General features: G+C 51.9%; 1 protein-coding gene across 5 annotated transcripts in view; it reads right to left on the reverse strand.

The window, feature by feature from the left end:
- Positions 1 to 27,754, reverse strand: part of ARNT2 (aryl hydrocarbon receptor nuclear translocator 2) — a 142,176-nt gene that overhangs the window by 34,355 nt on the left and 80,067 nt on the right. For all 5 annotated transcript variants that reach the window (XM_044232102.1, XM_044232101.1, XM_044232103.1 and 2 more), the window contains exons 6-10: positions 27,006 to 27,108; positions 24,659 to 24,724; positions 24,272 to 24,357; positions 3,084 to 3,160; positions 1,628 to 1,762 (exon numbers count right to left, since the gene is read on the reverse strand). In XM_044232102.1, the coding sequence (XP_044088037.1) occupies positions 1,628 to 1,762; positions 3,084 to 3,160; positions 24,272 to 24,357; positions 24,659 to 24,724; positions 27,006 to 27,108 (467 nt within the window). The remainder of the gene's footprint in view (positions 1 to 1,627; positions 1,763 to 3,083; positions 3,161 to 24,271; positions 24,358 to 24,658; positions 24,725 to 27,005; positions 27,109 to 27,754) is intronic.

Here is a 27,754-nt window from a genome sequence, read left to right on the forward strand (position 1 = left end):
CTGCGCGCCAAGAAGCGTCTCGACGCAGGGGGTGCTGGTGCATAAATGAATCTGGAAACACCACCGGCCGAGGCGACGGCCGCTCTGGGACTCGCGTCCCTCACTGCTTCCAACCATCTCAAGTTCGCGTCAAACTAGAGATGTACAGTTACTCGCATGGCTCCCTGTTTCAAGCTGGACTGTTTCTGGGTCTCTTCTTCTTTTCTGAAAGTTTATTTATTTAAGTAGTGTCTAACCCAGCACGGGGCTTGAACTCACCACTCCGACATCAAGAGCTGCACGCTCTGCGGACAGAGCCAGCGGGGCGCACCTGGACTTGTTTCCAGCTCTCAGATAATACGTGTGCTTGAAGTGCCCACGTCAACGTGTCCCAGCTTTGTTCCTCAGAACAGAGATCTTTTCCTTCCTTTCTTTTTTTAAAGGTGTTTTTTTTTTTAATTTTGGGAGAAATTTGAATCTATGTAAAAGCTGAAAGGGTCATATGAAAAACCCCTGAATATCCTGTCCCTAGACGGTCGCCTCTGCATTTTCCTATCTTTCGGTTGTGTGTGAATAAGAATATATGTAAATGAAGGCCACGGAAGAGTACACAAATGAAAAATCTTTCGTATCTACAGACACACTGAAAAATCTCTTTCTGAATCATTTGGAAGGAGACAATAGGACACCCGTCTCCAAAGTGTGTATCTCAAAAAAAGAATATCCTCCAAAACCTTAACATTCCATATGACACCTAAAAAAAAAAAATCAATAATTGTTCGATTCAATCACCCGATATTCCACACATATTAATCTTCCTTCGATTATCTCCCAAATGTCCCCTCCAGCTACCTGTCCTCAAACCCGGGGCCTGCTGAAAGCTCTCACAACACGTATGGTGATGTTCTCTGTGGTTTATTCTTTTTTTAAGATTTTAGGTTTTTATCTGACACAGAGAGAGAGAGAGTGAGTGCGTGCACACACACGGCAGGGGGAGTGGCGGGCGAGGGAGAAGCAGATTCCCCACCCAGCAGAGAGTCTGACATGGGACTTGATCCCAGGACCCTGAGATCATGACAGCCGGAGGCAGAAGCTTAACCCACTAAGCTACCTGGGTGCACTTCTCTTTGGTTTATTTTAATTTAGATTAATTTCTCCTGCCTTCTGGTGTTTCTTATGATGCTCACTTTAAAAAAAAAGAAAAAGGTCCGGAACAGAGATCTGAAACTATACCCCTGTAGACGCAAGTTCCGAACACATTTAAAAAACAAGGGATTAGGCAAAAACGAGTGAACATCTTTCAAGACGTTTCAGAGCCCTTCACATTAATCTCGTTTTTGAGGTTTGCAAGAAGGAGATGTCCTGTCTGCTGTTCATCTAAGTTCAGCGATTCCCACGGAGCGTCTTAACTCTGGTTTGTGAACAACCAGTGAGACGGGAGGGAGAGTTAGGGAAAAAATGGAAGAGTTGATTGTAAGAGTTAACGCCTTTCTTGCTTTGGAAGGACAGAGCTGTCTCCAGGCAGCAAGCTGGATTTTTATGCCGTGTGCCGTCCGCTGTCACCCGCTGGCCCTCGCACAAATGAGACAAGTGCATCTCAAGTGAAGCTAAACCTCTAGCCGACTGCCATGGGCTGAGAACCGCCTACCTGGGGTTGGTAGCCGATGACGCTGATGCATCTTGGGTCCACGAACGTGATGATCCCGTCGGAGTTATGCCGAGATAAAAACTCCGTGGGCACTGACATCCCACTCATGTCCATGCACACGGGAGAGCTGGTCACCTGGAAAGGGGACAGCCACACTGAGATGCTTCTGATGGAGACAGAGACAGGGGGGCACGAGAGAGGATGGGAAGAATCCACGTGGTGTCTATGTCACAGATCCGAGCCCCAGTGTTCAAAGCGCACTGGCCACACCTCCCACTAATGGCCACCATGCGCTGCCTTGCACTGCTGGGGGCCCGTGTCCTTATCAGGCAGTGGGAATCACCAACCGTGTATCTCAGAGGGTGGGGCGAGATTCTGCACACCAATCCCCGGCACAACGCCTGGTACGTTGCTGGTGCTTGGGAACGCTAACACCCTCCGCCTCCCACTGTCCCCTTACCAAGGAGCCTGAGGAACTGGTCAACGAATTCGCAAAGCAGACATTTGCAGAGCGAATGCACTTCACCCACCCGTACGGAATAAGCCATGCTTATCACGTGCTAATGAAACCTCTTATTCATTTGTCTGAGGGCGGAAGGAACTAGGACCCAAAAGCACGACAGGCTAGTGTGCTCTGGGCACACACCGCCGGCAGGGGAAGGGCTGGCGGGGCCACAGGGCAAACGAGGAGGGGTCCAGTCCACTGAGTGGCTACTGTGTGTGCCAGACACCGAGCCCATGGGCTTTACGGGCATGATGTGGCACATTTCATTTTCACGGGATTAAAAAGCCATGTCTCCCACGTGGCTTTTGAGAGGAGAGCGTCCAGGGAAGGGGCACAGCCTCTGCTAAGAAGACGGGCTGTAAGGAAGGAAAGCCAACAGGTGAGCACATTGCAGGAAGTGCAGGGAAGAGGCAAAGAATGATTTTGATGACGTGGATAAAGGCATCCCCCCAGCGAGACCTTGGAGGAGGCATAAATATGAGTGAAGGGCGGAGCGGGGAGAAAGGGAACCGGGAACAGCAGATAGCTGGAACAGCCCGCAGGGCCCACAGGTTGGGCAGGAGCCTGTGGATCTGCAGAAAAGGCTTACAGGAGCGTGGGAATCAAGCACAAGGGGGACGGGAGGGATGAGGCTGGAGAGGACTTAGTGCTTCATCTTGAGGACCTTGGGGAAGCGTTCAAGGTGATCAGCCCACTGCCTTGGGAGCAGAGGCTGACCCTGCTGTGGCCGGCACCCGAGCAGGAATGGACTGAGTGGGGCCCTCTGGGCCATGGTTCACCACGTGTTTTCCTGTGCTCTCCCAGATCCAGCCTCACCCCTGTGCAGACAGGGACTAGAAGCCAGAGAACGCTGGGCACCCGGGGGTCAGAGTGGGCAGAGTCACATGCACCTGCTCCCTAGAATCGCAAGCCCCTCTCTGGCCCTGCAGAGAGCTGTGCCCTCGCCCTCACCTGGAGTCTTCCGATGGCCACGAGGCAGTACTTGCTGCCCTGCCCCACCTCAGCGTCCTCCTCGGGGATAGTCATTCCTGGAATGAGAAAAGCCAGCGTCAGCAACGTGCCCAAGGTGGGCAGCAAAGGGGCAAGAGCATCCCGGATGTTTATCTGTGAACCCAAAATGCAGATCCACAAGGCCCACTCAGGGTCTGCAAGGAAGCGAGTGAATTAGCCGGTGCCCACTCCTGCCCGGCTCCCCTCGCTGCCTGACGCCTCCGATAACTTCCTGGAGACCAGAGCCTGGGCATCTGTACACGGGGCAGAGGAGCTCAAGGAAGATGAGATGCCCATGATTCATTTACACATTTGCAAAATTTGTAAATCAAGCTACAAAGGAAATCTCAGGAAGAGGTGTAAGGGGGCATTTCCGGTTATGGAAATAGTTCCTTTACAGGGGCTAAAAGGAGAAATGGGTGATGGTTACTCAGCACTAATAACCAGTGCTTGATGGGGCCATCTGGCTGCCTCCGTTGGGGCCGCCTGCAACTCTTTTTTTTTTTTTTCCCCCAATTTATTTATTTTCAGAAAAACAGTATTCATTATTTTTTCACCACACCCAGTGCTCCATGCAAGCCGTGCCCTCTATAATACCCACCACCTGGTACCCCAACCGCCCACCCCCTCCGCCACTTCAAACCCCTCAGACTGTTTTTCAGAGTCCATAGTCTCTCATGGTTCACCTCCCCTTCCAATTTACCCAAATTCCCTACTACTCTCTAACGCCCCTTGTTCCTGCAACTCTTGATATCAGGGTTGTGAGTTCGAGCCCCATGTTGGATGTAGAGATGACTTAAAAACAAAGTATTTAAAAAAAAAAGAAAATAAAAGAAAACCAGAGCTGTGGGTGGGTGGGACTTGGTTACAACAATCCTCCGTGTTCTTTGGTCAGGAAAGAGTCTTCTGCTCTGGGCAATAAGGCCTGGCATCCGGTCGCTCACGGTGCAAGGTTTTGAGCATCTGCAGTTGGTTATGACAGTTGTAGGGAGGTAAGTGCCTTCCATGCTGCCCAACACCTCACAGTGTCTCTCAGGACACTGGGCTCCACTTCTCCAGGAATGGGATGAGGCCAGAGGACATGTCCGTCTAGGTGGCCTCGACACACCCCTGGCGAGCCGCTGCCCAGATCTAAGTGCCGGGGAACGTGGGAGGCAGCTGCAGAGGAGTGGCAGGAAGAAGGGGTGGGCACGGGCGTCAGCAGGAGGAAAGAATGAGGATCACACTCCATTCCAACCCACCGCCTCTGGCCGGGTGGTACCGGGTGATCTTTAGGTTATCAGCCAGATGTCTGGATTTCCTCTATTTTTCAAGCATCCTTTGTGTAGTACTCTCAAGTAGTACATGATCTCTAAACACAGTTCTGACTTAGGCCCCAGTAATAAAAAGACAGATATTCCCAAGTAAAAATGAGCAAAGGATCTGAATGTTACTCCAAAAAAGATACACAGATGACTAATAAGCACATGGAAAGATGCTCAGCATCATGAATCACTGAGAAATGCAAATCAAAACCACAGTGAGATACCACCTCACACCTCTCACAATGACTCCAACAGAAAAACATGCAATAACAAGTGTTGGTAAAGATGTGGAGAAATTAGAGCCCTGTACACCACTGGCAGGAATGTAAAATGGCGCCAGGGCTCTGGAAAACAGTCTGGCAGCTCCGTCATGAGGCTAACCACTGGTCCACCATATGACCCAGCCATTCCACCCCAAGTGGTACATCCAAGAGAAATAAAAACATCTGCCCACACAAAACCTGTACAGGAATGCTCACGGCAGCTCTATTCACAATAGCCCCCCAAAGTGGAAACAACCCTAACATCTAAAACCCACTGATGAGTGGATGAGCAAAATGGGTAACTCCATACAATGGAATGGTCTCCAGTCACAAATAGGGAGTGTGACTCGTGCTACAGCGTGGGTGAACCTCGACAGCATTGCAGGGAGGGAAAAAAGGCAGACACAAAAGATCACATACCCTATGAGTCTATAGGAAATGTTCAGACGATGCACACCCATAGATATGGAAAACAGGTGCCTAGAACTTGGGGGGGAAGGGGACTAGCCATTGTTGTGTATGGAGTTCCTTATTGCGGTGACAGAAGTATCCTAAAACTAATTTTGTTGACAGCTGCAAAACTTTCTTGGTGCACCAAAATCCAAATAACAAAACACTCAAAGTGGGTGATGGAGGCATGTAAAGAACCCGGTCCTTTAAGGAAGTTCGGGTTTACTGAAGATTTGAAGATGTGTTCATTATATGTCAACAAAACTGGTTAAAAAAATGATTTTGGGAAAAAAAAGAAGTGGCATTGAAGGGAGTAAGAAGCTATTCCAAAGTCCCATTTAAAAAAAAAAAAAAATATATATATATATATATATATATATATAGGCTCCTGGGTGGCTCAGTGGGTTAAAGCCTCTGCCTTCGGCTCAGGTCATGATCCCAGGACCCTGGGATTGAGCCCCGCATCCTGCCCTCTGCTCAGCAGGGAGCCTACTTCCCCCTCTCTTTCTGCCTGCTTCTCTGCCTACTTGTGATCTCTGTCAAATAAATAAATAAAATCTTAAAAGAAAAAAATATATATACCAAAGGAAACATTTCGGTATACATCTGTCCAGTCTTTCTGGAGTAAGTGTTGAAATTAGAAAAATAAAAGAAAAGTGTTAAAATTAACTTTAATTATGTTAATACTCTTTATGCCCTTTACTGTGTGTCTATATATATAATGAGATGATTTTTCCCTGCTTATATTGTTTCCAACCGCTTTGGAAACTGTAGAACTTGCTGGGAAAATCTTTCAACGTGTTAGAACATCTGTCTTTCCCGTTTTCTTCCTACGGATGCACCGTCCTTCATCCGACCCATCTCTATGGTTCTCCACCATGTGGTGCCCCAGCTCACTGCTGGCCTCAGTACTGCAACCATACACATCCTCCCAGAAAAGTCTGTGAGCACAACGAGGGCTTCCTTCTTATCAAATTCCTAGAAGTGAAATCGCTGGTTTGAAGAACATATATGGTACTTGACTATCAGTTATATTTGCCTTTCTTTTATTTCACCTGATTCAGACTTGTTTTCCATTCGCTCCTTTATGGACAGCCTGGGAAGGCATCTGTCTGGGGTTTTTCCCTCATGAATTTTGAAACTCTCCTTACATAGTAAGAATATATGGGTCCCAGGCAAGTTTCTTACTAAGTGTGTTTCCTATAAAGTATTTTCTCTGTTTGTTTTTATATAGAATATGATTAAAGTACATAGAATCCAAACTGTCTGTTTTTACTCTCTGGTTCCTGCCTTTGGGGTTCATTCTCTGAAATGACCTCTACCCTACAATTATGGAAAATATTCACCCACATTTTCATAGAGTAGTTTTAAAGTTTCATATTTATCTTTAATAAATCTGAAATTTATTTTGATATGTTTGACTTCATGTTTTCCCAAAAGATTAGTCAGTTGTCCTCAAATGATGTACTGCTGACTAATTTTTTCCTTTTCCCACTAACTGAAATGCTTCCTTCATCACACAGCACATTTCTAAGGAGACTTGGGTCTCTTGTCGGTCTTTGGTTCAATAATTTGACTTTTAAGTTCAATTTATCACATTTTAATTATTCAGGCTTTAACATACACATTTTCAGGTTTGGTATGACAGTTTTTCCTCAGTACTCTGCTTATCAGGATTTTGTTGGCTATTTTTATATTTATTGGCCCATATGAATTTCAGAATTAACTTTCACTTGAAAGAAATGTCAGTGGCACAATTACTGAAATGGTAGCAAATCTGCACACGGGCTTGGCATGAACTAAAATGTCTGTAATGTTAAAGCTTCGTATCAAAGACCATGCCTGATGCTCCAGGTAAACGGCTCCCACGTGCCCCTCAACATTATTCTGCAGTTCAAGCGCTCTTATATATTTCAAGTTTATATATATATATATATATATATATATATATATATATATATATATTTTTTTTTTTTTTAAAGAGAGAGCACACGCACAAGCAGGGGGAGCAGCAGCAGAGGGAGAAGCAGGCCTCCCGCTGAGCAGGGAGCCCAATGCGGGGCTGGATCCCAGGACCCTGAGATCATGACCTGAGCTGAAGGCAGACACTTAACGACGGAGCCACCCAGGCGCCCCTCATGTTAATATTTTTAACACATATGCTGCAACATTGCTCTCCAAAAGGGTATGTTTCAAATTGTGGGTTTTTTTTTCTTTTCTTTCTTTCTTCTTCATTTTCTTCTTTTATTTTCTAAATGGCTCTTAGTCTCCGGGAAGACCTTCCACGGATTGGATTCGGTTTTTCAGAGAGATCGTCACATCATCTGCAAATTGTTTATGAAATGGTAATTTCATCGTCCTGTTCTTTCCTCTCTTCCTTTCAGTAGTAATTATGCCTCCTTCCCTCCTCTTTACGGCGTGGGTAGAAGCACACAGTGTTGCTGTGTGAGTGTGAGAGCGAGCCTTACCCCTCCCCCCGCCCCCAGTGGAGACCCAACCAACGACCAACGGTCCCCATTCACCAACGGTCCCCATTCTGTCAGGTGCTGATGGGCGGGTCCAGCATTCCTTCTGTCTCTGTTAAGGAAATCCAGTTCTATTATTAGTTTATAAAGATATTTATTTTTAAAGTTTACTAACTGAAATGAATTTTTGTCACACAGGCTTTCTCCTTTGGTTAATTAATTACATTAACAGATTTTCTAATGTTAAGCCCCTTAGTCTTGCAATCATTATGTGTAACTATTAATTTGGTTTGCTAACACTTGTATTTAGTGTCTTATACTGACAAATGAAATTCAGTTCACAGTTTTGGGTTTTTTTTTTTTCCCAATATACCCTTAGCAGTTTTTGTACCAAAATCGTACTAACTTGAACAAACAAAGCAGCACACTTCCCATATCTTCCTCTACTCTGCAAGTGTTTAAATAATTTGCCCATAAAACCTCCAGGCCTGGTACCACATAGAGAGCAATTCCTTGTCAGTTTTTACAATTTTTTTAATCTACCTTTGATTTTTTTTCTTTTCTTTATTCAAATCTGGTTACATATTTTCCCAGAAATTAGTTTCTTCCTAAAAATCTTAACATGCATAAATCTCAATTATCCACACTGTTTGTTCCTAAGTTTTTACATATTCTCTGATAAATCTCTTCATTCTTAACATGCATTTATTTTTATTATTTTTTTTAAATTAGAATTAGATTGTCAGAGGTTTCCTCCTTTACAAGTCTTCATGAAGAACTATGCATCATTAGGGCAATACTTTTGTTTCCAAATAAGATTTTTTCATTTTTCCTTCTTCATTAACTGCATCTTCTTAGTCTGCACATGACATTTTGTTTTCTTTTCCTTGCTCATAGGTCAAATAAATTCTACTTGCATAAATTAAATTCCCAATTTTTAAGTTAAATTCCTAATTTCCCCACATTTAATAATGAAAGCATTTCGAGACACAGCTCTCTTTAAACCCTGTTTTAGCCACGTGCCCCAAGTCTCGAGATGTTGTGGGGCCATGGTTGCTAATTACAAAATAGTTTGTAATTAGGGTTTCATTTGATCTCTATCCTTCACCAAAAGTTACTCAGGATAGATTCCTTTATACCAATAGTTGATTTGCCCTTTTATAAGGATACCAGTTATACGGGATCAGGAACCCACCATGTTTCAGTATGACCTCTTTTTCACTTAACTAATTACATCTGCAAGGACTCTATATCCAAAGAGGTCAAATTCTGAAATATTGGGGCTTAGGACTTCAATCTATGATTTTTGGGAAAACACTGTTCAACCTATAGTGCCTTCCATGGGTACTCTGTGTCTGCTTTTGCCCTTCCTAGTGGGTCAGCCATGACACAGACACTGCACATGAGCTGAGACAGTGCCCTCCTGTGTCCCTCACAAGCATCACGAATTGAGCGTGGGCTTTTCCCCACTCATTAGAGAAGCAGACCCCAAACAGTCCATCAGAATGGGCCATAAAACAAAACCAGTTTGCCACTTCTGTTTTCTTACTTAGTGTTTTGTTATAAAGTTGCATACATTCTTTCAACAATAATGATTAAATAAAAATGTTAAACAGTGATATTGGCAAATCTGGGAGCCTCCCAGATTGGTGCTGCAGGGTGCGTGATCAGGAGATGCAAAGAGAGACTTAGGTACCAAATACTCGCCAGCTCCCTCCTGTGCTCTAAGCCCTGTGCCCACGGTTTATATACCGCAGAAATGCACACGACGTGGTCCTTGCCCTCCAGGTGCACCGCAGAAGCAGGGAAAACAGATGCAAACCAGCTGTAATAGTAGCCATGATAGGAGGTTGGTGGAACCCTGGGGAAGGCTTTATAGACAAGGGCTGGCGAGCATTGGGTGTTTCTGTCTGGTGGGACTGGCAGGTCCTGGGGACGAATGGCTCTGGATGGCACCAGGGGGAGGAGGTTTCACGTGGTGTCATGGTGACTCTGGTGTGGTTACACTGACGTCTGGGCTCTGAGCACCTGTGCCATCAGGAGGTCTCACATGTAAGGCAAAAACCTACACACGCCTCATCCATCTGGAAAGTTCTCTATCATCTCAGCAACCAGAACGAGGTTTCTGTGCTTCCCTCACAGATGTCCCGAGGCCATTCACATCAGTGTGCACACTCTGCTCTCAAAACAGGCTGCCAGGGCCCAACCCATCACCTGTTTTATTCCCTTTAATGCAGGATGCCAGCACGTGGGGTGTGTCGTTGTTTAGGCCATGAAGGATGAGAACCTGCAATTTGTGATCAGCTGGAGACAGGACAAAAAGAGGCACATGGGAAGAAACAAGTGTCAGCCACCAGCAGATGGACTTGACAACAGCAAATCCTACGGAGAGCAAAAAGAAACAAACTAAAGCAACCACCAACGAAACAACACCATCAGGGGGTAGCAGTGGGCTGAAAAGCCCTGAAGACATTGCTGAATTGTATCCAGCCCTGGAAGTCTGTCACAAGAGCTCTGAACCAGCAGGGAAAGATGAGACCATGTTCTGTGTCCCTCATTCACTCCATGCAGCAAAAAACAATACAAACAAAATCAGGAACTTAATGTCAAGCTAGAAGAAAATACTTGCAACATACAATAAACAAAGGTTTAATATTCATAACGTTATAAAGACCTCCTCTAAATAAATGAAGAAAACACACCACCTGACAGGAAAATGGGCATACACCATGAACAAGCAACTTGCAGGAGAATACAGAGAGTCAACATACCCAGGAAAAGACGTTCAACCTTGCTAAGAAAAAAAATCCAATTTGAAATACATCCTTTCCCCCCTACACTATAAGACTGGCAAAACTTACAAAACAATGGAATCATTGTTGGTGGGAATGTGGACAGACAGATACACTCCCATCCTGCCTTGTAGGGGAAATATGGCAGTTTCTATGAAAAAGGACTTATAGCTTTGTTATTCCAATGCTGAGGTGACCCGGCATACACACCAGCACTTGTGGGTCAAGAATGTGCACAAGGACATTCACTGAAGAATCCCCTGCAGGAGCCCCAACCTAAAAACCACCTCAGTGCTCCTATCTGAGGCATGGCGATGAGCTACTGTGCAGCCACTTTAGAGAAGGAAGTAGCACTACATGTCCTACCTTGGAAACATATTTATGATACCCATGATAAGTTTAAAAACAGGCTATGTAATAAAATATACATGAGCTTCAACTGTATAGACACACACACACACAGACACACACACAGAATAAGAAGCACTGGGATGTTATCAGTTGGTTCTTCAGGATGGGACCTGGGTAGGAAGGGAGACTTATTTTTAGTTCATAACCTTTTAAAGATTTTAAAAAATGGGTTTGTGGGTGAATTTTACTGTTTTTTCCAAGATTTTATAGGCCTTTTATATTTACTTAATGGAGATGGGTTAGTTTTGTCATAGTTATCTTAAGAAAATAAAGACACCAGGATAAAAATAAGGGCCAGCACATGCCATCTGGTACTTGAAAAGGGGGGCTGTGCATACTCTGAAAGTCTTCTGAGGTGGTGCCTTGTTCTCCCACATGGCAGGACTGTGTGTATGGTGTACTCAGATCCAGACGTTAGAACTCTACCCCTTGACCCCCCCACACTGAGAGAAAATGCACCCCATGGTGCTAGAAGTTTAATTCTAAAACAACTGGCAGAACTGCAACACTGCTTTCCAAAATGAGCTGCTCCTAAATCTTGACAATTTACATGCATCATTTTTTGTCTAAAAAGACAGTCGTAAATGAGTATTTTCTGTTTATACTTGGACTCAGAAGCTACAGCTTTGTTTCCAATACATCATGATCTGCAAACGAAAGGCTAGCCAGCAAGGGCTGAGCCACTCAGGCCACAGGGAGGGACAGGGGGGACATCGGGAGAAAGGGACAGGGGGCACATCAGCAGCCCCTCTCTAGGCCTCAGCTTCACTGTCCATAAGGGGAGGAGGGGGCTGTGACCCCCCACCGTGAGACGGAGGCCCTGTCACCTTCCTTGCAGGGGGGAGGGTTTCAGTGGAATGCAGTGGGCTGTTTTCCAAGGGAAGCCAAAGAACACTGAGCCTCTCCTGCGCTCCCCACCTTGACGGCAGGACCTCACGGGGACTTTCAGCTCTCACAGACACAACGAGGCACCCCACCAGCTGCCTTCTAGAATCCAACACCTCCCACCGGTGCAGAAGGCACGCCCGGCCTCAGTCCCGCTGGGGGCTGTGCTGCGGCTCCCCCCCCCCCACAACAGCACTGGGCTCGCTGGTCACCGGCTGGCACCCCCAGTCCCACTGCTCGCCTCCGCCGGCCCCTCAGGCCACCCTGCGCCCCTCACCTTCTCCGGTGTCTCACTGCTTTCCGCTCCATCGTCTGCCCCATGAACACCAGGCCCCACTCGCCCCTGCTCCCCTTTCTCAAACTAACTGGCTCCCAGATGAGCCCCTTCCACTCGGCCCTTGGAAGACGTGTTCTTCGCAAGCCAAGCCCACGGCCACCTGCCTCTTGCAGGCCCCGAGACCTGGCTGCGTCCAGGGCACCTTCATCACGGGGACCACTGCCCCAGTAGGGCTGCTCCTTCCTCCCACGGACCTTCGTCCTCCACCCCCAGGGCTGCCTCCACATGCCTGTCCCATCACGGTGCTCTCCCCACCCCCTCCCACCCCACCTCCCCCAGCCACGGGCCACACTATCGGCCAAGTCCACACCCCACCAAAGCACCGCCTCCATCCAATTTCAAGCCCCTTTTCGGAAAAGCTCAGAAGGCTCCCCGCTGGTCACCAATTTCAGTGCCATTGATCCCCATCTGCGAAAGCACACCTCCAGATCGGCTCAGGGGGGCGCAGCTCATCCAAGGAGGCATCTTCCCGAACGACAGGAAGGGCAAAGACTTTTGAATACAGTAATTTTCTGCTACCGGTTGGCTAAGATCCCCTTCTGGTCTCTCCCTACAGCGTACTGGCCCCATGGGGCCTCTTAGAAAATGGCCCTTGGCCTAAGCCAGGAGCAAAAGAAGGCCTGTGTATCCTTTGGAGAGCACGTCTCAGAACACAGCAGCTGACTCTGCGGGTTACCCCAGGCCCCCCAACACAGGGAGGCGCAAATTGTCTTCATATTTGAAGGGGTGGTGACAGGGTCTTAGAGGACAGGATGCTGTGGAGGCCTCCCAGCGAGTGCCCGAGTAGCCAAACTGGTTCCAGGAAAGATGCTTCCGGGAAAAGTGGTCTTCGTGGCTGACACCAACGTCACAGAAGACACATCTTTGGAGGGTCTGTTTGTTTATATTTAAAGTAGGCTTCAGGGGCGCCTGGGTGGCTCAGTGGGTTAAAGCCTCTGCTTTCGGCTCGGGTCATGATCCCAGGGTCCTGGGATCAAGCCCCACGTCAGGCTCTCTGCTCAACAGGGAGCCTGCTTCCTCCTCTCTCTCTGCCTGCCTCTCTGCCTACTTGTGATCTCTCTCTGTCAAATAAATAAATAAAATCTTAAAAAAAAAAAATAAAGTAGGCTCCATGCCTATCGTGGGGCTCGAACTCATGACCCTGAGGTCAGGAGCGGCGTGGTCTACCGACTGAGCCAGCCAGGCGCCCCAGAAGATAAGTCGTTGGGAAGAGAGTGGCTCGACGGTGATGAGGGGCCCCAGTCCCGGAGGACGGGAGCCTCGACTCGGCATCCTGACTCTCCTCGTGCTGACTGCAGAGCCTCAGCCTCCCGGCGGTTCAGGAAACGGGACTGCGGACAGTCGCGATCTGTGAAATGGAGCTGCAGTGCACTGGATGAGAACACGTCCACCAGCACAGAACACGGTGCCCAGCACCTGGAAATCGGTACGACCAGTTCCTGCTTGCCCTGGGACGTGGAAGGGGTCGTCCTCAGCACTCTTCAGAAGAGGTAGCCTCGGCTTGGCTACAGGCTTCCTCTGGGTTCGAGGGCGGGGGAGGGATGCTCGGGTCCATGAGACAGAGTCATGTGGGACTCTGGTTCTACCTCCGCAGGCAGGAGGGGCTGGCCCGAGGCGACGTGCGAGGTTCTCTGTGGCTCTGGCATTCTGTGGGTCCAAAGGCCAGGTCCAAGTTCAGCCATGCCCTCTGTCGTGTTTGATACACTTTGTGAGCTCCTCCTCCGTGGCCGTGGCCGGGCTGCCCTGAGATTCAGCATGAGACCCCGCGCCTTCTCTCAAGGAGCTCGCTGGCTGCCGGGGGACACAGAGAGCCAGATCTCCGTGGTGCCATGTGGTTAGTATTAGACCCGAGAGACGAGTGCTGGGCTGCTCAGCGGGATGCCAGAGCCGCCAGGAGATGGTGTCAGGAGGGAACGGTTCCTGGCAGGAGCCACAACATTTATCCAAGTGGGTTTTAATAGGAACGGGATAATTCCAGCCATTTTAACAGATTCCTGTCATTCCCTAATCAGTGTCACAAGCTCATTTTGCCCCACGTTCAATTACCTTTCTTTTGGAAACTCGCTGCACTAACACCAGGTTTGAATAAATCCTGAGTCATGCAAAACAAGTGTGTAACTGGAAACCGCTGTTTGGGATAAAACCCCAGCATTGGCCAGAAATGTGTGTTCATCTCTTACCCGGGCTGGCGTGAACCCTGTGCAGACACTCATGGGAAGTTGGCCTGTTCTTCAGTAACGCTGGACGGAGTCTTTCCTGAACTGACATCTTCACATGAATTAAGACATATCTGTGCCCTGTGCCAGATGCAGGGGAGAAAACAACCACCTCTGCAAGTGCTTCGGGCCACTCGCTCATAACAGGCTTCCAAGATACTCTCTGAGGAATAGTAATAAGTTTTAGGGGAAAAAAAAAGGTTTCTCTGGCCAAATACATTTGGGAAGCATGGTTTCAACAAAGATAATGAAGTTTCATCACTCGGGCCTACACAGAGCATTTAGTATGCTTCTCCAGGAAGGGAAAACAGAACGTGAAGTTTCCCACATCACTGACCACAGGATCTTTGCTTCATGGTGCATCTCTGGGGATGTGCAAGCTCCGAAGCTATTTTGAGAGACACTGACCTGCAGGTATGTTGCATTTGTGCATTCCTGCTGGTGAATCTAAAGAAATGGGTCCCCTCACTTTGCAAAGCAGAGCTCTGGAGATCAAAAGAACAGAGACCACTTGAGAAACTACCTGAACCTCACAAATGACAGTGGAAGTGACCAGGAACTGAGCTAGGAGAATCTATGTCAGTACTGGAAACCGGGAGGGTTGCCCTAAGCTGACTCGCAAGCGTGAGGAAATCTGGGAGTCCGTGGTTAGGGCAGCACCGGACGGAGGGAAGAGCGGACCAAGACACAAGCCCCCTGTGTCTGAAGGGAAAGGACAGCTGGAGTGTGCGGAAGGGCCCCAGTAAGGCCAACCCATGAGCTTTGAGCTACGGTGGCTTGGGGTTAGTGCGGGACGGGGGCGAATCACGAGGGAGAGCCAGGCTTGAACCCACACAAGGCGGCATGGCGGCTGCAAGCCAGTGTGTCTGACCAGGGCCCTATGTGACCTCAGTCATCTCCTGCCCCCACCTCTATCCTTGGGTGCAAACAGAACCTTGGTGGGGTGATAGGAAAGGGAAGCATTCCTCCTCTGCCCTTGCCAGGGCCTGACAGATTGAACTGGAACCTGCATGGCCAGTGACGGAAGCAGTCCCAAGCCTTGCAACGGGCGACCACACAGCGGCCTCTGGAGGGCGAGCCACGTGGGAAAACACCAGCATGTGAAAGAGGGGAGACGGAGTGGGAAACCCCCAAACTCAATGACCCTGCATGATGCAAGAGGACGTGACAGTTACGAAGAGGTCACAGCCTTAGTTCAGCAAGCGCTGAGTTCAGGTGAAACGTACCATTGCGGAGTTTTACAAACGTAACAGGCATCATGCGTAGCGGATTCGGACTGAGAAACTCCCCAAGAACTTGGAAGAAAAGGTTTCTGACCAACGTAAGCCGGAGGGGAGCCGACGGGGGGATCGAGGCGGCCGGGGGTGTGGGCGGAGCGGGCGGAGAAGCAGGCTGGGGCCGTGCAGATGAACGTCCCCGTGGAAAGGGAAGACCCCACTGAGCGAGCGCGAGGGCCGCCCAGCAGCAGCGGAGAGGAATGAGAACAGCCCGACCCTGGACGCCATGTGAGTGAGAGTCCTGAATTCCAGGGATACACTCAAAACAACCTACAGACGGCGCCGCGGGAGAAAGGAGAAGCGGACTGCCAGAAAAGGAAAACAAAAGCCCGTCTCAGGCCTCTCCGGAGAGGGAGTCCCACGACCCAGGAGCTCCCGGGGCGGCCACGGGGGAGCCGCGGGGAGGCCCCAGGGAGGACGGCGCAGACGGGGGAGGAACTGGGCATGGCACACCCTCTCGCTCCTGCCGCGAGACACCGCAGGCTCAGGCCAGCAGTGAGGGAGACAAGACGGCGGAGGGGACGCGGTCCAGGGATGAGGCTGAGCCAACGGGGCCGACCAAGTGTGGGCGACCAACTTCTGGAAACACTGATGACGAACGCCGCCGCCCGTGTAGCTGACCTCTGCGCTCCGCATCTAAAGCCCAGGTTGTCTCCACGCCCATTCGCCCCGGTGAGGGGAGGCAGTCTCGTGCACCCCTCGGCACGGAGCCTCTGGAATCCATCGTGGACCCGAACCCTGCACTCACAGCCCGCCCCTGCTTTTCCCACTTCCCGCATCCCCTCCCTCTGCAAGGCCTGGCCCGATTTGGGTACGATTTGCCCCTGGGTGAGTCTCCTCCTCCCACCTTACTCCAACGTGCAGACTGACCTGCAGGAACCGTCAGTGGCCTTCAGGGGCGTTCCGTGCACTGAAGAGCAGGGTCCACACTCCCTGCCTGGCCCATGGGGCCCCCACGCCCGGTCGGACTCAACCCTCTCCCTCACCGGCTGCGGTGAGCCACCCGGGGCGGCCAGCCCAGGTCCCCTCCCGCTGGCAGTGAGCAGAGCACTGTGGTGAGAGCATCAGGAAGGTCTGGTCTCACGGCGCAGCCGTCCCGCTTGCGGCTGGGACCTGGGCTCATGTCGGCACCACGCGGGTCTTCAGCGTCTCCTCTGTCTGACAGGCACGGTAACAGCCAGCACTTCCTCGGGGTTCTCGTAAAAATTAAAGAGCATAAGCACACAGAGGCCACTCCTAGAGCCCAGCAGGCAGCGAGCAGTCACCAAGGGAGCTGTGGTCATCATTCAAACCCCACACCCCCACCCACACTAGCCCTGTGCCTGCAAAACGTTTTTTTAAATTAGGAAATTCCTACATCTCCTTCCTGCCTGCATTTCAGCTCTGGTGTTACCCCTTCCTTGCCTGTGGGGCTCTCCATGAGGGCTGGTCACAGTGAGGAGGAGAGAGAAGCCGACTGTGTCGCTCCCAGCGGACGGGAGCCTCCCTACCTGTGCCCCTCTGCTGACCCCCGATGCCAGGTTCTGCCAGTACCTGCGTGCCTGCCTGTCCCCTCCCCTGGCCTGTGAGCTACCAGGGCAGGACCCGTGCCAGACGAGCCAGCCTCAGGGTCCCCAGGACCTCGCAAAGCTCCTGGCCTGTGGCGGGACCTCGAGCACCGTCACTGAAGTACGCAGAGCGGCGGCTGTGCCCGGCCCAGGAGTGAGGAGCCCGACGACATCTGCAGCTGCTGCTTGGGCTCTCCTGGCTGCTCCGTCCGACCAGGGCCTCGGCTCGCCCGCTGGAGCAGGAGCTGGTCCCCGGGGGCATAGAGGTGTGCGGGCGCCACAGACAGAACTGGACGGCCGAGGGTCAAAGAGAGCAAGGGAGCAGCCACCACCTGGCGGGTCGGGGCCTCCATTCAGACGAAGCAGCTTCTGGAGATTTTCAAATGAAGGCAAGACACACACACACGCTGTGTCCCACAAGAGATGTGCGAGAAGTGCAGGGCCGTTGGGGACGAGCTCGTGGCCAGGCTGGGCTGCCAGGTGAGGGGTCAGTGCTGGCCTGGCCACAGCAGATGCTGACGCAAACCCCCAAACCCCTCAGGCCCCTGGTGCGCTGTGCCTGAGGCTCACCGACAGCCTTGCAGCAGAGGGAGCCTACAGCAGGAGCGGCCCCAGCCACGGAGCCCCTCCCCACCGCACGGCCCGTGGGATCCGGTCAGCGCCCCCTTCCCCTGGGTCAGACCGTGGGTCCCCTGGGCGGACGCGTGGTCTCATGTGCAGAGATCCCCCCAGTCCCCCCCCCGGATCGTTGGGGGTGAAGCAAGCCAGTCGGAGCACAGTCCCTGAAGACAGGCCTGCAGGGAGATGGCCTCTGGCTCAAGGCCGGACGTCCGTCTGAAACTCAAGGCAGCAGGGCAATGACACCAGCTGGGGCAAAAAATGTCATCTTCCCAACGTTGGCATTTCCTTGGGCTCCGAGCACGCCTCACGAGAGGTGAACTTCCTCACCGTCTGAGCCTGCGGGCCACGGCGCGTCTGCTTCTAGACACAAAGCAGGTGCAGAAGCAGAGGGGACTGCTTGGGAAGCCCGCTCCTTCTTCCTGTCGCACCCCAAACACTTCAGATGAAGCCCACGTAGTACACAGCACAGCGAGGGGGCCCGGGGAGGCCACTGTGTCACAGATGGGGCTCGGGACCCACGGGAAGTCACGGTGGTGTTGGCGGGCCCCAGGCAGAGGTCCAAGTGCTCCGCCAGTCGGCCAGGAAGGCAGCCATGGGCTGCATGTGGGTCGTCCGGGACTCCTTCCCGAGGCCCTCGTCTGCTGCACGAGGTCTGCCTCTTCTGCTCCCCTCTGGAGAAGTCCAAGGGCGCCTGCTGATAGATCTTCAGCAACATGGGCACTTAGGACTTCAGCCTTTCTAGCCACGTTTGTAAGTAAGGAGCTTGGGGCGAGCAGATGCAGCAAGGCTCCAGAACATTCCCAGTGCCCCACGCAAGTCGGGGGGGGGGTCACTGCTCCAGCCCCGTGACCTTACCCCGGGCTGAGCGCGCCAATGACCTCACCGCAGCGACCTTGCTGCGGCCCCGTGACTCTCTTCCAGCTTAAAAGGCTTCTGGGAAAGTGGATTGTACAAGCGCCTTTGGAAATTCTGGCCTGAAATTCTTTCCCATATCCACCCCCGTCGGTCAACTATTCTGTTTCCGTCTTTCCTTCTCCCCTTTCTTCCTTTTATCCATCCACCCACCCTCCGTCCGTCTGTCCAGTCTTTAGGAAATACAGCCAGGTCTGAGGCTCCGAGCCAGGTCTGAGCTAAGCGCTGGGGTGGGAAATGCGAGCAGCGCACACGGCGTCTAGAGAGATCTCCGCGGGAAGCGCAAAGTGTCATATGTGCTGAGAGTGTGGTTTCCACCAAGGGCCTGCGAATCCTCCGCCGCAGAAAAAGGCGGCATCAGCTGAGCATCGCCGAGGCAGGCTGTAATCATCCCGTGTGGATACAGGCTTGTGTTCCAGAACCTTCTCCCTTGTAGACGCACAGCAGTGAAATACAACAACAAAACAAAACCAAAATGCAAACAAAAAAGACGTAATTTCTGAATTCAGTGCAAGCCACTTAATCCAACTGTCTGGAATGTGCTTTAGAAAATTCAGATTGGGGGCGCCTGGGTGGCTCAGTGGGTTAAGCCGCTGCCTTCGGCTCAGGTCATGATCTCGGGGTCCTGGGATCGAGTCCCGCATCGGGCTCTCTGCTCAGCGGGGAGCCTGCTTCCCTTCCTCTCTCTCTGCCTGCCTCTCTGCCTACTTGTGATCTCTCTCTGTCAAATAAATAAATAAAATCTTTAAAAATAAAAAAAAAAGAAAATTCAGATTGGCTGCTTCTTCTTCCTCTTATTCTTCTTTTTAAGAGAGAGTGTAAGCAGGGGGGAGGCACAGAAGGGGAGAGAATCCCAAGCAGACTCCCCGCTGAGCATGGTGCCCAACATGGGGTTCGATCTCACGACCCTGATATCATGACCTGAGCCGAAAGCAAGAGCCAGGGCTTAGCTGGCTGAGCCATCCAGGCGTCCCCGGACTGACTTCTTTAAAACATCATTTTTGGGGGCGTCTTGGTGGCTCAGTGGGTTAAGCCTCTGCTTTCAGCTCCGGTCATGATCCCAGGGTCCTCGGATCAAATCCCGCATCAGGCTCTCTGCTCAGCAAGGAGCCTGTGTCCCCCCTCTCTCTCTCTGCCTGCCTCTCTGCCTACTTATGATCTCTCTCTGTGAAATAAATAAATAAAATCTTTAAAAAAACAAAAAACATCATTTTTTTTGTGATTATGAAAATCCCATAAAAGCCAGGCAAATGCGGGAGCGAAGAGAGAAGAGACAAGGATGGAACCCACCGCCCTAGAGGAGTAACACCGGGTTACATTGTATGTACAATCTATCAACGCGGAGACGCGCTACTCACTTCCGACGAAGGTAAACCTGGGATCGGTTTCTGCTGCATAACCTGCCGCTCTTGTTCACACGTCCTAGCACTCTGCTTCCTCCTTAGGCATCCTTTGACGGCAAAGTCTAGTTTGTGGTCACGCATCCCATCAGATGCTCTGTGCTGCCTTCAACCAAATCTCCGTCCCCGAAATTTAGACTAATTGAATACTTTTATGATTATAAATTATGCTGAAACATATATATAACAGATAACAGATAAATGTATACATAACACATAAAGCTTAAACTTCTCGGATTAATTTTCTGGACTGAATTCCTACAGAAGCAGTCCTGTCCACTGGGGAATGGACATCTTCAAGCACTTGGTAACGCCAGCGAACGAGTCTACAGGTCTGCACTGATTTATAAAATTTCCACCAGCAGCACATCAAGGCGTCCGTTTTTCTGAATCTTACCAATGCTGTGTATTTTGTCCTTTTTTGCATTTTGCCATTTGATAGGAAGGGAAGGGAAGGGAAGACCATAACAAATTATTTTGATTTGTAGGTCTAACAGAACTAAAAGTTTCCCATCTGCTTAGTGTGTGTATGTGTTTATATTTATACATGTTTTTTATACCCTGTTCATATCCTTTGCTCATTTCTTCCAACTGAGTTAAAATCTGCCTTTTGGTAACTTTCCTCTTTTGGTCCCAACTGTGCCTTCTGGAACTATCCTAAGTAAGATTAATTCCTCCTTCATAGGACACCCCCTCAAATACTTCAAGACAGAAATCATGCTTTGCTTTCTCCAAGACAAACACCCTGGCTCCTTCAACCCTTTCTCACTTGGCACAAGTACAGGCGGTCGCCGAAGACATCATGCTAAGTCCTGCTGCGCCATCACCCTGACATGCCAGATGCTGTGGGGACAGACCTCATGCGACCTCAGGAAGGCCCGCGTGGGGTCATCTGTGCAGGCTCCAGGGGTAGCCACGGGCCCGCACCCTGGGTCTCAGACTCATCTCTTCTGCTCCTTCCACAAGGACCCTCTGAGTTAGACTCATGACGATCGTGGCATTTCTCGCGATACCCTAGGTCTGGAGCCCAGACAAAGTGGTCAGAAGGAAAGTACTCTGCGGCCAGAAACAGGATGAGGGATTCGCCTGGCATGATGAGAATGATTAACGACTTCCGAAGAGGAAGACATTAAGAACCAGACAGGCTCCCCAGAGCTGGATTTGGTGGTACCGACCCGCCCAGGGACAAGCGTTGACCAGGAAACTCCTCTGACCCTGGGGTCACTTGGGGTGCAGGTCCCACCTCTGTCCCCAGAGCTTGTGGTTTCACCACACTCTGCGGTGGTCATCTGTGTAGGAGCTGCCCTTCCCCCACCCCAGCCACCCATCTCTGTGCCCCCCGAGGGACAGGGCCACGTCTGGAGCCGGACAGCCTTGCTCAGAAACGGGCACACACGCGGCCATCACGTGTGCTCGTGAGCTGCACGGCTGTGGGAGTCTCTCTCCCGACCGTCCGCACCCTCTGAGACACGTCTGGTCTCACAAATAGCGCAGAAGCTCGCAGATTCCCTGAACCACAGACAGGAGCGTCCGTGTCAGGGACCAGGTAACCCCACGGCATGGCAGGACCGCGCCTGGGAAAGATGTCAGCTTCTGAGGGCTCCCCCACAGCCGGGGCTGACCCGTTCTAGAGCGTCGTCACGACCGTTTCTAGATCTACAGAGCAGAGGTCCGGGCTCTGAACACTGGGGCAGTGCAGCTTTATGAGTTCCTGTCTTGAGTCGAGCTGGGGCCCTCGGGCAAGCAGCACCCTGACAATTTTGTGCATTATGGTTTACATAGGAGAAGACATAGAAATAAAAAGTACATAAATAAAGAAATATATGTACTTTATGTATTTATGTCAAGCTGTGTGTATGTGTGTATATGTACACACAGCCAACATTAAACATGGCCAACTTCTGGAAAAATTAAATTAAACTGTGCACTACGACCTGTATACCTCAGCCACTATTACCCGACACGTCACATCTGGATCTCAGCACAGATTTACAAGATGTGCTTAAAGGCAAGAAAAAAACACAGCGTGAGGAGACAAAGTAAGCATCGTTACCAGACTCAGAAACGAATGACACAGACCTTGAAATTACTAGATGGGCAATTAAAATAGCTGTAATTAACACGGTAAGGGCTCTACTGGGAGAACAGACGGTGGTAACGCAAGCAGAGGGAAGGAAACTCCAGGAGGAAAACAGAAGGAAATGTTAGAAATAACGAACACTGCAGAAATGGGGACCGCCTTTGATAGGTTCATCCGTAGACTGGATGCTGCCAAAGAAAGACTCAGTGAGCTTGAAGACGTGTCGATTGAAGGTCCCAAAAATAAAATGCAAAGAGACAAAAACAGAGAGGAAAAATCCAGACACAATACCCCCCAACTTGTCGCACCATTTCAAACAATGTGATGCCTGGACATTCGCAATACCAAAAGGAGAAGAAAGAGAATAGAACCAAAGGACTTTGAAGAAATAATGTCTGAGAATCTTTCAAAATTAATGACACCAAACCACAGATGCAGGAAGCTCAGACATGACCAAGAAGTAGAAATAACCAAAAAGCAAAACAAAATGAAGTACTGAGGCACGTCGTGGAACAACTGAGGTTTTCTGCCGAAAACCAAAGACAAAGAAAAAATCTTGAAAGAAGCCAGAAAATTAAAACAAAACAAAAAAACAAACAAAAAGTCCCACACCACCTGTGGAAACACAAGGATAAGAGTTCTGGGGACTTCTCATCAGAACCCATGGAGACAAGGAGAGAGAATATTCATTCATTCGTCCGTTTAGGAGCCTCCACGCCCAGCAGGAGCCCCATGTGGGGCTCAGACTCACGACCGCGAGACCGAGACCTGAGCCAAGAAGAAGCGTCAGACACTTGCCTGAGCCATCCAGACGCCCTAAGAAGAGACAGTATTTAAAGTATTGGAGGAAAATCTGCACCACCCTAAAATCCAATATCCAGTGAAATTATCCTTCAAGAGTGAGGGGGGAAAAATGACTTTCTGTGAAAAACAGAAACAGAGAGAACTCATCACCAGCAGAGCTGTCCTGCAAGAAATGTTACAAGAGGCTCTCTTGTAACATTTGAGAAATAAATTTCTCATTTCTAAAATGTTATTTCTCTGCGTTGAGAACAACGCAGGTTAGAGACACGGATCCACGTAGAGGAAGGAAGAATGTCAGAGAAAGAAGACATTCAGGTAAACTTTATTTTTATTACTCTTAATTGAGCTAATATACCTCTGCGTGTTCTGAGTAATGACGCTGACAGTGTGCAGGGGGCGAGGCCCACGGGTAAGTGAACCGCACGGGAGCAGAGCCACAGGTGATGCAGGAGGAGGGGAGCAGGAAAGCCGAGTGACGCCGTCCTTGCGGTACCCACAAAGCGGTGGGTGGTCGTGTGCCCATCACCCCTACCTGATTCCAGAACCTCTGTGTCACCCTGACGAGACACGCTGGACCACGACCCGTCATTCCCCCGGCACCCGGAAACCACAAAACTACTTTCGTCGGGGAGGACCCGTCTTGTCTGGATACGGCACATAATCGGAATCGGATCACATGTTGCCTGTTATCCGGCTTCTCTTCCAGGCTCAGCGTGACGTTTTCCAGGCTCACCAACGTGGCAGCATGGGTCCGGCCCTCGCTTCCTCGACGGGCTGAATAACACTGTGTCGTGCGGACACTTCATTTTCTACTTCTCCATTTGTCAGCGGGCAAGCACGTCTGGGTTTCTTCCACATTCTGGCCATGAACGTGGCTGTGAACATTCATGTCTCGGTGGATAAATGCTTCGGGTTCTCCTGAGCTCACCTGGGAGTGGGTCTCCCCCGTCACAGGTTCAACGCCTAACGCTGTGACGACTGGCCACCGGGTTCCCTAAGCGGCTGTGCCATTTTCCATCCCCACCCGCCCTGTCTGAGCGCTGCCAGGAGGGCTCCACACCCTCCGCAGACCCTGCCGCGGTCCATCTGTCTGTCTGAACCCTCCCAGTGAACGTCGGAGGTACCGTCTGAAATGCCACTGTGACTTCACCCCGGGCTCCAGGTGACAGAACTCAGAAACAGCTGAGGCTCCCACCACCCCTGCAGGATTGCTTTCCAGAAACCTTCACTTCATGATTTTTTCCAGTTACGAAGATCGTTATGTTCATACCCCAAAGAAGAAGAGCTTTCTGCCTCTCTCCATAGAAGACGTCCCTAGCGGGAAAGCAGGGTAAGGTGAGGAGAGCGCCCGCCTCCCTTGGGATGAGTGCGCGGCTCCCACTTACCTGCCGGGGGCCACGCCTTGATGTACCCCGTGCAGTGGACCACAGCGTACTGGGCCTCCCCTTCTTTCACGGGACCAAGGCCGTTCCTAAAGAAAGAGCATTTGTGAGCTGGCTCTCAGCACCTGGCGGCCACCGACGGCCCCTCTGCCGTCTAAGCCACAGGGGTCAGGCTTGCCTTGTGGGTTTGGATGTTGCCTTCCCAGCAGCCTGCTCTCCCTCCTGCAAAGCTGCACCCAGCTTCCCACTACCCCCGCGCGCAGCCCTGAGGCGCGTGCCCCACGCCTGTCCCTGTGCTCAGCCCCTCTCCAGGTCCTGCTGCCCGTGGCTCGCCGCACTCCGGCCTTCTCCCAGCACGGCCCCAGACCCATGTCAGAAAAGCCTACTGACCTGAACCTTTTTCTCATGGTGGTTATTCTGTTCAGAGGGAGGTGGTCCAGAGGAGCGTTTCCACACCTGCGATTCCAGAAAGAGTCCGAATGAGTAGAGGCCTCAGCACGCGTCTACAGCCTAGAACGCCACGGTCAGAAAGGTGGGGCTGCTGTGGCGCTCACACACGGACCTGAGCCCAGCAGCCAGCTCCCTTCCGGAGTGTCGACGTGGGCTTGCGTGTGCCCTGGAACCTGGACTGTCCCTGAAGGCCAGGGCAGTGTGACCCCGTAGGCGCTGATCGGGGCCCAGCCCAGAGACACAGACACAGAAAGACTCTAGGGAACCCTGGCCACGCTCCAAGCTGCAGACTCACGTCTGTGCCACTGGGGGCTCTCAGGAAAGCGGGCAGGTGGGAGATGACTGCGGTGACGTCGTTTCAGGCCTCAGCAGTGACAGCAACTCCACACGCACGGGGCCCGCTGGTGACAAGAAACATCTCGGGCTGCCATCTGGGGACTCTCCCTACCACCTGCACGGCTCTGCCCGGCCGTCCCACGGCCACTGATGGCAAAGGGCAGACGGCGGACAGAGGGCAGAACGGCCTTTCCAAGGGTCCTTCCAGGAGGCCAGGCTGCTCTGGGGGCCTCTCCTGCCTCTGTCCTCCACTGCCCCCTGGCTCTGAACAGTCAGGTCTGCCCTGCGGCCGGACGCGGCTCACTCCTTGACGTACCCCCTCACGTGGGCTCCCCGTTCCCAGCTCCATGACCGCTAACGCTCTGGATGTCGGCCACGCTACACGGCCAAGATAAGGGTCCACGTGTCCTCCGCCTGGGGCAGGGGCCCGTGCACGTGTGTGCCCCCAGTAGGGTCGATCTAGGACCCCAACGCCTGGGCGTGCTGGCCTGGCTCTCGGCTTCGTCCTCAAACTAACCCCACTTTGGAGGACAAGGTCGTGGGCTCAGCAGACGGCAATGCCGCCTGCCTCATGGGAATCCGGGTCGGGTGGAGCTGGGACCACAAAAAGCTACTGGACTGTGCCCCCCTGGAGCACCCAGGGCAGGGAGGGGGCTGCCTGAGCCGGCGTGACAGGCCAGTGCTTATGGCATGGAGGCTACTTGGGGACACTCCCAGGGAGGGCCTTCATGGGGGACAGCTAGGGGCAACAGCTCAGAAAGTCCACAGCGGGTGCTGTCCTGGAGACCCGCCACGTGCGGATGGGTGTGCGCACTGACCCAGGCACCCGTGCGTTGTACCATGTCATTCAGAGTAGGAGCTGATGCCTTACGATGACCTGACATCCCGACCTTCCGGACCAGGGTTCCCATCACCACGTCCCATTCACTCGGCTCCTGGGAGAGTAGCCCTTCATCCCTTGAGCAGGCCAAGAACACCCCTGCCTCAGGGCCTTTGCACTTGCTGTTCCCTCTACCTGGTGTTTTCTTTCCGCAGATATTCCCAGGTCTCCACTCAAAATGTCACGGTGGCCACAGGCCCTCTCCTCACCTGCCTAAAAACCAAGGCACAAGCCAGTAGCTCCCACTCCTTCCTACTCCTTCAATGTGTTTTATCTTCCTCAGCAGCACTCACAGTCTGAGCATCTATGTGGCACTTCTGTGTCCCTGACTAAAGTCACGCTCTGCAGGATCGGGGATTTCATTCGCCTTATTCTGGGCTGAACCCCGGCACCTCGACAGCCCCTGGCACAGGCAGGCCCGCAGGGAAACGTGCTGCGTAGCTGAATGAATGAGAACGGCTGCCTGGTTTCAGAGCCTCCAGAGTCCCTCAGGCCAGGTGGACTCCCCGTCAGCCACCCCACAGCCCCTCCCGACATGGCCTGGGGCACAGGGTGGCCTCAGCTGGCTGGGAAGTCTCAAAACCCTTGTTCTTTCTTCTTCAGGGACAGAAACTTCTCTTATGACCCCCGATGCAGTCACTCGGGCACCCCCGCAGCAGGTGGGAGGGTTAACTCAAAGCCCCTCTCTTCAGGCCGACTGGCACTCACTCCCGGAGCCAAGATACTTACACCGAGAACGTCAGTCGGCAGGATCGTAATTAAATTCTAAAAAAAAGTATCATTCGGCCCAGGAAACACAAGAGAACATACGAAATCGATTGATCTTACATAAACTACAGTGAGAAACGTGGAGGCTGGACGGGTTGAAGAACCTGTAGAAAGTGGAGACCTGGGGGACGGGGGGAGCAAACCCGGGAGGGGCAGAGCTCATAGGAAGTCAGACATGGTGGGATGCGGGGACGAGGGACGAGGGCCTCTCAGACGGACCCTGACGTGTGGCTGCAGCAAAGCCTGGGGCAGGACAGGAAGTGCGGACCCCCCCCAGCCACAGTGCCCCGGTCCCCCACAGACCTCATCCTGCAGATGAAGGACCTCCGTGAGCCCATGCACATCCTCATGGAAGACTGCTGCCCCTCCTTCTTGACCGTCCCCGTCTTCAGGTCCAGGATCCGGCCTAAGTGAGAGAGGGACACAGGTGTAAGCCTCTGACTTTGATGGGGTTGTGAGGGGGGAGGGGCGGAGAGCTTTCTCCAAATGCTCCGCAAAGGGGAACAAACGGGGCTGTGTGAGTTGTTTCTCGGAGGCCCACCGTTCTGCCTGGAACACGGGGAGCCACGGGACCCGTACGGCTCTACATGCTCTTCTTCAGAACGCCGTCTCCATCTGCCGTCCCTGCTCCGTTGCACAGCGTTTGCCGAAATCACCAGCACCTTCCTTGCTGCTGTTCTCAGCACCCCCTTCCTCAGTCTCCGCCCCTCTCCTTCCTCCGCTCCTGCCCCGAGACCTCAGGGGTGCACCGTCTCTCCTCCCACTGGGCCCCCTGCCCGCTTTATCCACTCCAGGGACGACTGCCTCTGCACAATGAGAGTCCTACACGCACGCCCCCAGCACCCACCCCTCCATCCCTCCGCCCCAGGCCCAGACCGCCAGCCGAACGTCAAGGCCAGCACCAGCCGCTGCTCCCTGACCCGAGGCACCACCGTCCACAGGGAAGTCGAGGTCGGAAAGCCGGACGCCCTGCGAGAGTCCTTCCCTCCATCACCCCCCTGCATGCCCCCCGTCTCTCCATCGCCTCCGCCCTCCTGCCATCCCTCGGCTGA

The sequence above is a fragment of the Neovison vison genome, chromosome 13, assembly GCF_020171115.1.
Source record: "Neovison vison isolate M4711 chromosome 13, ASM_NN_V1, whole genome shotgun sequence".
Lineage (NCBI taxonomy): Eukaryota > Metazoa > Chordata > Mammalia > Carnivora > Mustelidae > Neogale > Neogale vison.